The sequence below is a fragment of the Engraulis encrasicolus genome, chromosome 6, assembly GCF_034702125.1.
Source record: "Engraulis encrasicolus isolate BLACKSEA-1 chromosome 6, IST_EnEncr_1.0, whole genome shotgun sequence".
In the NCBI taxonomy this organism is placed as follows: Eukaryota; Metazoa; Chordata; class Actinopteri; order Clupeiformes; family Engraulidae; genus Engraulis; species Engraulis encrasicolus.
In genome coordinates, this window is record NC_085862.1 from 54,926,279 (window position 1) to 54,940,081 (window position 13,803).

Consider the following 13,803-nt stretch of genomic DNA (forward strand, 5'->3'; position numbering starts at 1 on the left):
CACAGAAATGTCAGGTAGGGGGTTGTGAGGACATTTTACAAAAAGCTGCTGGGGGGTCATTTGGAAGTCAGAAAAGGGTGTTATAATGTTATGTTTACCAGGGCATTGTAGGGGGTTATAAGCACATTTTACAAAAAGGTGCTGGGGGGTCATTTGGAAGTCAGAAAATGGTGTTATAATTTTATGTTTACAAGGACGTTTTCATGTCCTGATAAACATCGCCGTCCTTACAATGCTGGTGAAAAGTCAGGAAAATGTCCTGCTATACCACCGCCGCCCGCACACACACACACACACACACACACACACACACACACACACACACACACACACACACACACACACACACACACACACACACACACACACACACACACACACACACTTGCTGCAAAGCACACACAGAAACAGACAACCACACACTATCACCCATAACACACACAGAAACAGTAGTCTGTAACCACACACTATCACCCACACACCCACGCCCATGCTTTGCCTTCATGCTCCACACACACACATACACATGCACATTGCACACACACACACACACACACACACACACACACACACACACACACACACACACACACACACACACACATACAGGCGGGAAGGTTTAGCAGGTCATTTTCAGCATACCTGAAATAAGCATGGTTTAAGAGGACCACCCTTTCCCTTGATGTTACAGCTATGAAAATAACACCAAAAAATTTGCTTTTTTGTAAATAAGATACATCCAAGTTAAAATTTTACATTTTACAGTCACAGTCTGAAATAGGATTTTTCTGACTTTTATATGGTTTAGGAGGACATGTCAGAATGCATGTTTGCAAGGTCATAAATGTTTATTAGGTCAGTGAGAATACACATACACAGATATGAACAATATCTGGTTTAAAAGGACAAATGCAGATTAGAAGGTCGGTCCGAATACAATACACAGACATGGTTAGTATGTGGTACATTGGGTCATATGTGGTATATGAGGTCGGTCTGAATACAATACACAGACATGGTTAGTATGTGGTACATTGGGTCATATGTGGTATATCAGGTCGGTCTTAATACAATACACAGACATGGTTAGTATGTGGTACATTGGGTCATATGTGGTATATCAGGTCGGTTTGAATACAATACACAGACATGGTTAGTATGTGGTACATTTGGTCATATGTGGTATATCAGGTCGGTCTTGCTACATACACCTAGTGGTGCCTTCCTCAGCTACCTTATTAGGTAGCTGTTGCCTTTGGCCAGGAGCAGATGTCGTCAGATGGTGTCCAACTATCTCTGGGTGTTTTGGCCCTGAACCATAACACCCTCAAGCTGGTGGGCCCAACAGTGAGTGGCCAGCTCACTGCCCATCTGCTCCTGGTTTCCAGCATTCCTCCTCTCTCCTGCTCCATAGCTCGTTCCGCCTCTTCCCCCATCCTCCGTGTTGCAAGCTTCTTGCTACGCTCATCCAGGCCTATCGCTGAAAGGAAGTGCCATGCTGACCTTGCTGGAAATCCCCGACACCCGACCTCGACAGGGAACACCCACGTCTGCCAGCCCTGGTCTCTGCAGTCCTGGGCTAGCTGCTGGTATTTTGTGACTTTCCTTTCATGTGCCTCGTCACAACCCTCCTCCCATGGCACTGTGAGCTCCACCAAGATGACTTTCTGGTCCTTAGCAGACCACAGCACTCTGTCTGGGCGGAGGGTTGTCTGAACCATGTCTGGAAATTGCAGTTTCCTCCCAAGGTCCACCCTCATCTCCCAGGAGCTTGCGGTGTGAAGGATGTTCGCCCTCGTCCTCCCAGTGGTCAGTCTCGGCTTAGCTCCCTCCCTAAGGAAGGTGATCGTTCTCTCTGGGGCTGTGCTGGCTGGTCTCTTCTTCACCCTCTCACGCTCGATGGTGTCAGCAAGGGAACGCAGAACTTTATCATGGCGCCACCTATTCCGACCTTGGGTTAGGGCTGTTCTGCACCCAGACAGTATGTGCGCCAGCGTCCCTTTCTGCTTGCACAGCTTGCAGAGTGGATCCTCTCTCAGCCCCCACAAGTGCAGATGCACTGGTGAAGGGAGGGTGCTGTAGACAGACCTCAGGAGGAAGGAGATTCTGTATGGCTCCAGACGCCACAGGTCTCTCCAGGTGATCTTGCGCCTGGGTAAATCCCATTTTGTCCAGGCACCCTGGGAGCCTTGTTCGACTGCTCTGGCCATATGCTTCTCCTCTTCCCTGCTTCGCACCTCTGCCTGCACCATCCCCCGTCTGGTCTTTGAGTTTGCCTTTCCCCATGTTTGGAAGTGGCCAGAGCCAAGGCCTTGCCTGTGGACACATTGGTTGCCAACTATGTCTCGCAACTGTAGAGAGCTCACTGCCTGCTCCACAGCTGTGTTGGCAGCCCACTTACGCCCCGACCTGGTTGTGACGCCTGCTTGGTTCACCAGGTCATCCCTGGAATCCCTCAGGCTAAGGAGGGCTTTGCACTTTGCTACTTTTAACTCCTCGACCACCGATGACAAGGGGAGTTGCAGTTGGCCAGACCTGATGTAGAGGTCCACTGAGGTGAAACTTGGGGGGATGCCAAGCCACCTCCGTAAGTGCTTGCTGGTTTTCCTCTCAATGGCCTTGACAGATGACATAGGGAAGTCATAAACTGTGAGGAGCCAGAGGAGCCTGGGCAAGGGTCCATGCTGGTACAGCCAGGTCTTGAATTTGCCCGGGAGTAGAGATTTCTCGATTTTCCTCAGCCATTCCTCAGTCTGCCTTACCGCCTCTGTAACATTTGCTCCGTCTGACAGTGATGCGTTGAACCACTTACCCGGGCACTTTATTGGGTTGCTTTCAATGGATGGGATGGGCTCACCTTGGACTTGAAGGCTGAACTTGCTGGTCACTCTGCCCTTTTTGATGACCATGAGCCTGGATTTTCTGGCTTTAAACAGCATCCCAGCCCAGGAGGCTACACTTCCCAGCGTCTCCAGCACCCACCTTGCTTGGACGTGGGTCACGGTTGTTGCCGTCATGTCGTCCATGAATGCTCTCAGCACTGGTTGGACTATTCCAGAGTCCAGCGTTGGGCCCCGTGTTATGCCCTCGGCTGAGGATATCAACAGATTCATTCTGTGAAAAATGAGGGATGGTAATTACATGGTAATGACATTTTTCACAGAAACGCCACTACATACCCTACCTACACTCGCCTACACTCACAGACACCCGCAGACACTTTCATTCAGACACTGACACACACGCGCATGCGCACGCCGCACCTGTAGCCTTCCAAACATTCATTCAGTAGAAGTTTCTTTTTATCACGGTTAGCGCGAGATGACACACACGCACAGTAACATGTAAAAATTGTTTAACCATTCATTTACTCAGGAATGTCATTATTGTTTGTGTCTTTTGTAATATTTTTATTGTTGGTTTGGGAATATTGTGATATTTTGTATGTGGATTTAAAAGAGTGTTTTAATACTTTTTGTAACTTTATTTTCCTATTGGTTGAATAGTGAACCAATCAGCTGTAACTTGAAGATTGTGAGCTCTTTAAAAGGGCAGGCCTTTCTCATTCTAGAGAGAGAGGGTGAGGTTAAACACACGCTTGCTGCGAGGCTGTGTAAAAGAAGTAAGTGCAAGGAAGTTTGTATTTAGAAATTATTTTGTTATAGTTGAAATTTAAGTTGCCTGATTTGAGGCTGGTTTTCTTTTGCGTTTATTCAGTTTTTTGTTTATCATATTTTTGTATCACTTCCGCACTGTAAATAAATCCGCACCTGTATCCACGATATTTTCAGTTGCCAAGTTTCCGTCTTCTTTTAACCGCTACTTGCAAGGGCCAGTCCTAACATGAGTTGGGGGTAGAGAAGCCCCTTTCTCACACATTCCCATGATGAATAAGATGGGGGAGATGGTACATCCCTTTTGGAGGTCTAGCCAGTTGGTAGTGAAGAGTGCAGATGTAAATCTCAGTCTGAACCCGGTGAGGTAGCCAGAGATCAGGCCTTGTATTGACGCTGGGATGTAGTAGTGGTTGAGCCCCTCTTGGATGAGATTGTGAGGTATTGACCCGTACATGTTAGAGAGGTCTAGCCACACCACTGTCAGGTCGCTTTTCTTCTTCTTCGCTTCCTGGATCAACTGGCTGATCATTGAGGTGTATTCTAGGCAGCCTGAAAATCCTGGGATACCAACTTTCTGGATAGACGTGTTGATGTAGTGATTCTGCGTCATGTAGGAGGTGATCCTTTTTGCCAGAACGGAGAAGAAGATCTTGCACTCCACACTTAGGAGAGATATTGTTCTGAATTTGGCAATTGCAGAGGATCCCTCCTCTTTTGGCACAAAACATCCCTCAGCCAGTTTCCAGCTTGCTGGTATTGTGCCCTTTGCCCAGATCTTCCTCAAGATCAGAGTCTCTTGAGTAGCTTTGGACATTTTTTGTACACCTTGTAAGGTATACCGCTGGGGCCGGGGGCAGATGCTGATTTGGCCTTGTGGACAACGTCCTGAACCTCCTGCCAGGTAGGTTCTTTTGCGTTCAGCGCGATGGTTGGTTTTGCAGGCCTCAAGATGTTGCGATTGGCATCTAAACCCCGGCTTCTGGTAGGGTCGCTGTGGGCTTCTGCAAGGAACTCTTCTGTCTCCAATTTAGAGCTGGAAAGCGTACCAGATTTCTGCTGTCCCAGAAGCGCCTTGGTGAAGCTGTAGGGGTCTTTAACAAACTGGGCGCGCCACTTCTCTTTCTTACGCCGCTGCTTTCGGAGGTTTTCTGCTCTCCTGAGCTTACACAGCTGTTCCCGGAGCTTGCTTGTTAGATCTTTGATCCCCTCTTTCTCAGGTGTTGAACTGGTCTTGAACAGCTTGTTTAGTCCCTTTATCTCACCCCTCAGGCGGCGAATCTCCTTCTCCCTCCTGTTCGGTTGCTGCTGTGGCTGTCGTTGGCCTCTCCGCTCCACTGTGCCGAATCTCTCCTTGGCGAGGTTGTATACAATGGTCGTGGTTGCATCGATCTTTCTGTGTACTGGGCCTGATGAGGTTGCTTCCAGGATCCCTTCCAGGTCATCGTCGAGTTGCGACCAGGCGTTGTTATCTGCCATCTTTGGCCACTGGATTCTTTCTCTCCATGCAACTTGGAGTGGTGTTGCTGGAGAGGGGTTCACATGGGTTGGTCTCTGGTGTTCGGGCTCCTCAGGTGCTGAGAGATCTTCAGCGCTGTGGTGTGCTTCCCGTCTTCTCGTCTGACCAGACTCTGGGTCTGTGCACTGCTCCTGAGTTGCTGGTGTCCCACACCTTGACCTGCTCTGGTGTTGTTTGAGCTCTCTGGCACTTCTGCAGACTTTCCCGCAGTGGCACCTAACAGTGAACTCCTCTCCTGTCAGCGTTGTTTGTTTAAGCTTTCTGAATACAATACACAGACATGGTTAGTATGTGGTACATTGGGTCATATGTGGTATATCAGGTCGGTCTGAATACAATACACAGACATGGTTAGTATGTGGTACATTGGGTCATATGTGGTATATTAGAACAGTGTGGATACACGTGCACTGATATATTATATATCAGTGGATAAAAGTGGGTAAAAGCTTTCTGAATACAATACACAGGCATGGTTAGTATGTGGTAGGGTCATATGTGGTATATCAGGTCGGTCTGAATACAATACACAGACATGGTTAGTATGTGGTACATTGGGTCATATGTGGTATATTAGAACAGTGTGGATACACGTGCACTGATATATTATATATCAGTGGATAAAAGTGGGTAAAAGCTTTCTGAATACAATACACAGACATAGTTAGTATGTGGTACATTGGGTCATATGTGGTATATCAGGTCGGTCTGAATACAATACACAGACATGGTTAGTATGTGGTACATTGGGTCATATGTGGTATATTAGAACAGTGTGGATACACGTGCACTGATATATTATATATCAGTGGATAAGTGGATAAAAGTGGGTAAGGGTGTCCGTCTTAACACAATACACAGAAAGGATATGAATGGTTAACGGGGCAAATATTAGTATGTGGGCATGCACATCATACTGTATGTTAAGGGACCTGTGAGAAGGCACTCCCTCCCATCTCATAATCGCAACGATTTTAAATACTGGTGAACGTTTGTTTGATTAGTCTGGACTGTCCAGGAGCGCACACGCACATTCATTCACACACACTCACACACACACACATACATGAACAAGCGCACACAAGACCTCTCCGAGCTATCTCTCCTGTATGGCGTTCAGGCCGGCCAGAACGGAGCCGGTGCCGGTGCTCGCACCAGTTACGTTCAGCACTAAAGTGCTTATCTGCGAACTGGGCTCATACCGTGCTCTGAACTTTTCCCCCACGTGACTGTGTTACCTGGATGAACCTGCTGTCAGTCTCGTTGTCGTCACAGTTCGCAGAGAAAAAACAAGTATTTTGTGGTTCGCATTGTCAACCAACTTTCCGTTTCGCGAACGCTAAGACCTTTGGCGTGAACACGACGGCCGGTACGCAATTAAGCGTTTCGTCTACAATCCATGGGTTGATTCGCCGTTCAACTACGTCACTGCCTTGAACATCTGTTCTACACTCAACGGTTGGAAATGCTGAAAGTTGATTGGTTCCCGACAAAGTGGGTGGGTTCCCGCTGTAGAGGGAAAGTTGGAAATGCTCCTCCTCAAGCTCCAGGCCCTAGTGTGTGTAGCTGAGTCGAACAGCGTTGCGTCACCGCTAGGGCGGAGCCCGGGTAGTTGAAGACTGCCATAAACTGCCGTGTCTGAGGATGTTACTGCAGCTGGGAGCTGATGTTAACGCATGCGACTGCAACAGTAGGACTACTCTCATCCGTACCATGTCTTAAACAAGAAGTTGCCCATAACAACTTTGAAAACATCCTACTGCTGCTCAAACGAGGTGCCAGTGTGAATATGGTGACCCATAATGGGGACAATGTGACATAGTGTTTGGTGTGCTATCTGAAAGAGGGCTTAGATAACGATGACGCTGAGAAGGCAGCTGCCGTCAGACGATATTGCACTCGAATAGCAAACATGCTATTGGACCAAAGAGCTCAGATGTTTGCAGGAACGGGTGACTGGAGGAGTATTATTACCAACCCCTCTCACTCAGGAAACTCTGCAGGCGGTTCATACGCCAACTGCTGGCCCTGCTTCCACTTGAATCCAAAGTGCCGTTGTTGCCCCTCCTCCCATTGCTCCAGGACTTCCTTATTCCAGAAGTCAGCTTCCTGCGCTGGCCCAGCTGGGACAGCCTCCAGTGCCAAACCTGTCCATTCACTATGACTAAGACTATGAGATGTTCATTAAATAAGTTCCTCATGCTTTGTAGCTTCATTTATTTACACGAACCAAAGACAACACGAGCACTTGCAAGTTACGATGCTGAAGTTAAATCGGGACAGTAAATAGTGTTTCCATACTTCATTCTGCTTTGTGCAACCTGTTCTCGACAATGAGCTTCTTCCTTGTTCCAAACTACTGCGGTGGCTAGTGCAATCAAAAATACAGGTTGACGTTTATTACATGTTTCATTTCCATTGTTGTTGAGCCTGTGTAGCTGTGTAGCCGTGTAGCTACAAGGCAACAGACATGTATAGTTTACTCCTTGTATTGAAGGCAGTTTGAATCCTCACAGCGCAGATCAGATCGAGCAAAAATCAAACTGTCTGCGTTGACCTCTGGGCGACAGGCGGCAAAGAGAGTATACACAGCCCTCAAGGGGGTGAAATGAGATTCAGCCATAAACTCCTAACCTCCTCAAAAAGACAGGCCCGTTCCCACTTTGCTGGAAAGACTCAAATACATCACAACAGCATTGCTAAGACATTAAAGAGAGCCTTAAGTAACAGGTAAAGACTTCAAGATAAAGATCACTGCAATTTTGAAGACAATACAGGTTTAACATAGTCTTTGCAAAGGGTTTATAACTATAAATGTCCATAAAACAGTATAAATCACAAGTCCTCATAAGTTATTCCAATAGGCCATTGGGTAAAACTGCACTGATGAATAAACCAGTGTTGTTGTTGTTCATGAATCTGGGATTCTAGGTGATTGTTCACTTAGGCTGTTGTTTCTCATCAGGATGTAGCTATGTTGATGCCTCAACAGCTTATTTACATTTTATTTATTTTGGATTTTTCTAGTAGCATCATCACGCACCACTCTCCCTCGGCATCAAGAACTGGCATTATTAGCTATTACCATGCTATCGGCACGTTAGAGCAACATCGCCACATTATGTAAGAGCAACATTGATAAAACCATGAATTAGCATATTATTACCACATTGTCAATGCATTATTAGCATGTCATTAGCAGTCATTTTTTGTTGGGGGGTGGGGGTGAATAACTGGCGTTATTGGAATGTTATCAACATATTATTAGTATGTTATAAGGGGTTATTTGTCATTGGAGGACACATCTCTATCACCTCATCATCTGAATTAAGGATAATGAACAATTTAGACCACATTTGCAATTCTATACAACAGGCGCCATCTTGGAAAATGGCCACCATTTTAAGTAGCAAATCAGGTGGATTTGATTGTATTGGTGTTGATCACATATATGCTGAATTTCATGTGTGTATCATAATTTGCTTGGTCAATTTGGTGCAATAAATCAATTTCTGGGGTCTTTTTGGTGGCCATCTTGGAAAATGGCCGTAATTTCAAGTGGCAAATCAGGTGTATTTGATTGTATTGGTCTTGATCACATATATGCCTAATTTCATGTGTGTATCATAATTTGCTTGGTCAATTTGGTGCAATAAATCAATTTCTGGGGTCTTTTTGGCGGCCATCTTGGAAAATGGCCGCCATTTCGAGTGGCAAATCAGGTGGATTTCATTTCATTGGTCTTGTGTACAAACATGTCGAATTTCATGCTTGTATCACAATTTGTTTGGTCATTTCTGTGCAAAAAATCAATTTCTGAGGTCTTCTTTGGCGGCCATCTTGGAAAAGGGCTGTCATTTCAAGTGGCAAATAAGGTAGATTTAATTTCATTGGTCTTGTGTACAAACATGTCGAATTTCATGCTTGTATCACAATTTGTTTGGTCATTTCTGTGCAAAAAATCAATTTCTGAGGTTTTCTTTGGCGGCCATCTTGGAAAATGGCCGTCATTTCAAGTGGCAAATAAGGTAGATTTAATTATGCTAGTCTTGAGCACAAACATGTTGAATTTCATGCTTGTATCATAATTTTATATGTCAATTCTTTGCAATAAATCAACTTTTGGGGTATTTTTTGGCGGACATCTTGGAAAATGGCCGCCATTTTAAGTGGCAAATTGTGTAGATTTGATTGTAAGGGTCTGAAGCACATACCTGCCAAATTTCATGCTTGTATCATAATTTGCACTATTCTTGCCATATTGGCCTTGTAGCTGCTCCACTAACTGTTGTGTATGCCTGTGTATGGAATTGCGCGGGAATGTGTATAGGCTGCAGTGGCATTGCTGGGTCGATAGGGGGCAAAGTTCCATACAACTCCACACACAGAAATGTCAGGTAGGGGGTTGTGAGGACATTTTACAAAAAGCTGCTGGGGGGTCATTTGGAAGTCAGAAAAGGGTGTTATAATGTTATGTTTACCAGGGCATTGTAGGGGGTTATAAGCACATTTTACAAAAAGGTGCTGGGGGGTCATTTGGAAGTCAGAAAATGGTGTTATAATTTTATGTTTACAAGGACGTTTTCATGTCCTGATAAACATCGCCGTCCTTACAATGCTGGTGAAAAGTCAGGAAAATGTCCTGCTATACCACCGCCGCCCGCACACACACACACACACACACACACACACACACACACACACACACACACACACACACACACACACACACACACACAAAGCACAGCACGCACACACACGCACAGACACATAACAAGACACACACACAAACACCTCACCTCTTGAGGGAAGGATAGCCTCCCTTGCTGGGTTGTGGCAGGAAGTCTTGCAAAAAATATGAAAAGAAGAAGACACAGCAAGAAACACACACACACACACACACACACACACACACACACACACACACACACACACACACACACACACACACACACACACACCGCAAAGATGTCACATGCATAGAGGACCCGAAAGTGTCTGTGTTGTCCTTGGGGTTTCCGCCCCTAGCATTGTAAGAAGCCGTCCTTTCTATCAACACATACGTACAGACAGACAGACAGACAGACAGACAGACAGACAGACAGACAGACAGACAGACAGACAGACAGACACACACACACACACACACACACACACACACACACACACACACACACACACACACACACACACACACACACACACACACACTCAGACATTCATGTTCAATGAGATGGAAAAAAATCTGTAAAAATAATTTCATACTTCAAGAATTCCAAACAAAAAGATCATTGCTCATGGTCATACTTCAAAAATTACAAACGGCGAGATCATTGCTGATTGCATCACAAGCCCAGTGCCCTCTAGTGGAATTCTTCCAGAATGCCACTGCAGTGTTCTGGAATACCATAACACTCCAGAATGTCATAACAGTGCTCTAGAATGCCTTAGCACTCCAAAATGCCATCAAAGTGGTCTAGAATGTCATAGTATTGAATGCCACAACAGTGTTATAGGATCAGGGCCGCAACCAGACATTTTGAAATACTGAGGTCAAATATTGCGTCCTGTACTGTGTACTGTACATTTAGAATGCCTCGAATACTTCAGTCAAACTCTTACGCTTGTTTTTATTAATCACTGCCTTCAGGATAAATGGGGATGTCGTTTACTCACTGAATTTATCATTGTTGATCATATATCAATTTTCATCATAGATAAATGTTATATTACTGAAAAAAATACAGACGACATGACCTCTGTGTCCTCAATGGTAGTTACGGCTATGTATAGGATGCCTTAAATTCAGTAGGCCTACTTAATATGCCATAGCAGTATTCTAGCCGTAACTTCAGTACTTCTTAATGCCATGCCACCCCCTTCCCTTACACAAGGTAGTGTATATTGTACACATGTCGGGAAATATGAGACAATGGTCACAAAAAACACAATTGAAATATTATCATACTTAGAGCAGACCCAGTGCGCAGACCGTTTACACTACTGTAGCACCTGGATTATTTGTTTTATCCTGCATGTGCATTGACTCTATTGTGAAAAATAAGAGTCATCACAAGTTTCACTGGCTGTATAATGTAAATTATGCTGAACGCAAGTGTCTTCTTTTAACATGATTTTATTAAATACAATAAAATGAACACGGTAAAAAGGTAAACTGCAACAATAAATAAAAAATACAATGTTTTATCATTTCAAAGTGGTTTAAAACAGCTCAAAAAAGGCACTGCTTAAACTTTAACAACACAGTGACAGCCATGGCTGCTCAGAAACACTGCAAACGTATAGTGCGATAATGAACAGAACGCAAGATCACATGGCACAAGCAGTGGATTTGGCTTAAAAGATTATTTACACAAGCAAGATTGCATAGAATATGGCACACTTAACCCTCTGAGGCTGAGTGGCAATAAAGACGAAGGAATGTTTGAAAAAGAAAAACATGACAGAGAAAGAAGAAAGTTTCTGTGTGTTTTACATAAATGGATATGAGCTTTATTACCTAGATTTTGTTAACCTACTGTAAAATAAAAGATTTACAGAAGGCATGAACTGTCAGGTACAAGGTAGACCTATCCCTAACATCCTTGATGAAAGCTAATGTTTATGGAACATGCTAATTGCTAATGTAAGAATTGAACAAGCAAGGTGCTAAATAACATAACCAATCAAAGGCAAACAGGCAGGATACAACACTGTAGCAATCTAACTAATAAGGTAGTATAGTGTTCAGGGAGAGAGACAAACATCAGTAACATGTCACTCATTTTTCAGTAGAAGAATTCATTTTTAATATCAAACATTTATGTGTCATAGCAAAAAAAACTCTTACTACGTCAGATAAAGCTAATTGTACAGCTTATTTTGAAGCACCCGTCTATGGCTCAGTTCAAGCTTCTGGCCAGCATGACCATTGGTGACAGACATCTGCAGTATAAAGCCATAATAAGCTGCAGTCCAGAACAATATACACAATATATGAATCGTTATAAATTGTTAATAGAAAAAATCTTTTGCTTTGCTGCATTAAGTCATCAACATTTCAATATAATGCATATAATGATGTGTTAAGTTTCCTGTGTGCTAATATGAATGGAGGCGCATGGTGTCCTTTATGGCTCTTGTAATGCTGTTGTTACCACTACATAGGCCTATTGTATATAGGCCTATATATATATATATATAAAAGAATAAATATGCCATTTTAAAATGAGATTTAGCGGTGTATGGGTGTCCTGCCCATACCACTAACATTCAGTTCTTGAATTGATTCCAGAACCGAGTCACACCTGCTGTTGCTCCATCAGGTTCCAACTGAGAGTGTCGGCCATTGGCACCAATTCAGATTCAGCGCCGCAGCGGTGGTTGATCGCCTCGAGATCTTGGCATGACTGACCCAGACCCTCAGCTGTTAATTGGCTGCAACACAGACCTGGCACTGTTGGAGTTCTTGTGCACTGATTGGCCAGAACGCAAACTTGCTACTGATAGCTGTTTGGCAAGAGTTCAGACTTGGCTCTGACATAACTCTCATGTTTCAATATTCTAGAACTCTGGCATTACACTGACACTTTAAAATCTCAGTCTTTGATTGGCTACAGATCAGAGTTGGCACTGACGCGTTCTTATTCCAGAACTCAGATTCTAACAATGGGCAAGCAATCTAGAACTCTGACTTGGCACTGATGGAACTCTCATGTGTGCCCTTGAGGTCTCCCCCACTTGTGGCACTGGAGGTGGTTGGCTGGCCGCGGCACAGCAGTTTCTGTAGGGTACCGCGGAACTTCTCCGCCCCAAACAGGTAGACCAGGGGGTCGAGCGCCCCGTTGAGGCAGGTGAGGGAGGAGGTCAGGCGGTTGGCCAGGGACAAGGCCCTCTGGGTACGGCAGGGGAGGTCCAGGCTGGAAAGGCAAAAAAAAAGAAGTCCAAAAGTCAGAGTTGTGTTTATTGTCAGTTGCTTTGCATGTACTATGGGCAGACAACGGGAATCAAAAATGCATAGTCAAAACAGATAATATTTAAGTGCAAGACAGAACATCATACAGTAAGAAGAGATTCTAAACTATCCCAAGTGTAAAAAGTGGCATTGCTATAGCAAAAGTAAAAAGTGTAATGGTACGTGAATTACATTCATAGCTTGCCACATTAAGTGCAACAAATTACAGCATTTATGTGTGTGTAGCCTACAGGCACCACAAATAATATGTGATAACATATCCTGACCTGTATCCCAGGATGTAAGTCACGCGGCTGGCGTGGTAGGGCAGGAAGCACACCACGTAGATGAGCATCACCAGGCCGATGGTGCGCAGGGCTCGAAGCCGCAGCTTGGGCTCCAGGCGCGACCCGCGCCGCAGGCTGTGGATGATGAGCAGGTAGCAGGCCAGCGTGGCCAGGAACGGCGGCGTGAACGCCACCCCGAGCGACACCAGCGCGCGCCGGGACGCCTTCTCGCGGTACAGCTGCAGGCACACGGTGGCCCCGTTCACCTCCGTCGTCTGCCGCGTCACCAGGAGAGGCGCCATGGCGATGGTCACCAGGGCCCAGAGGCAGGCGCTGGCGATATGGGCGTAGCGCGCCTGCCGGAGCTTCAGCGAGCGCACGGCGTGCACCACGGCCAGGTAACGGTCGCCCGCCACGCACGCCAAGAAG

The 13,803-nt window shown here is 45.3% G+C and overlaps 1 protein-coding gene across 1 annotated transcript in view; it reads right to left on the bottom strand.

Annotated features, from left to right (window-relative positions):
• Window positions 1–11,253: 11,253 nt before the first annotated feature.
• gpr17 (G protein-coupled receptor 17) overlaps window positions 11,254–13,803 on the bottom strand; it is a 16,404-nt gene continuing 13,854 nt past the window's right edge. The window contains exons 2-3 of the mRNA XM_063200313.1: window positions 13,375–13,803; window positions 11,254–13,052 (exon numbers count right to left, since the gene is read on the bottom strand). The exon at window positions 13,375–13,803 is cut by the window's right edge and continues 376 nt beyond it. Of these exons, the coding sequence (XP_063056383.1) occupies window positions 12,815–13,052; window positions 13,375–13,803 (667 nt within the window). The 3' untranslated portion in view covers window positions 11,254–12,814. The remainder of the gene's footprint in view (window positions 13,053–13,374) is intronic.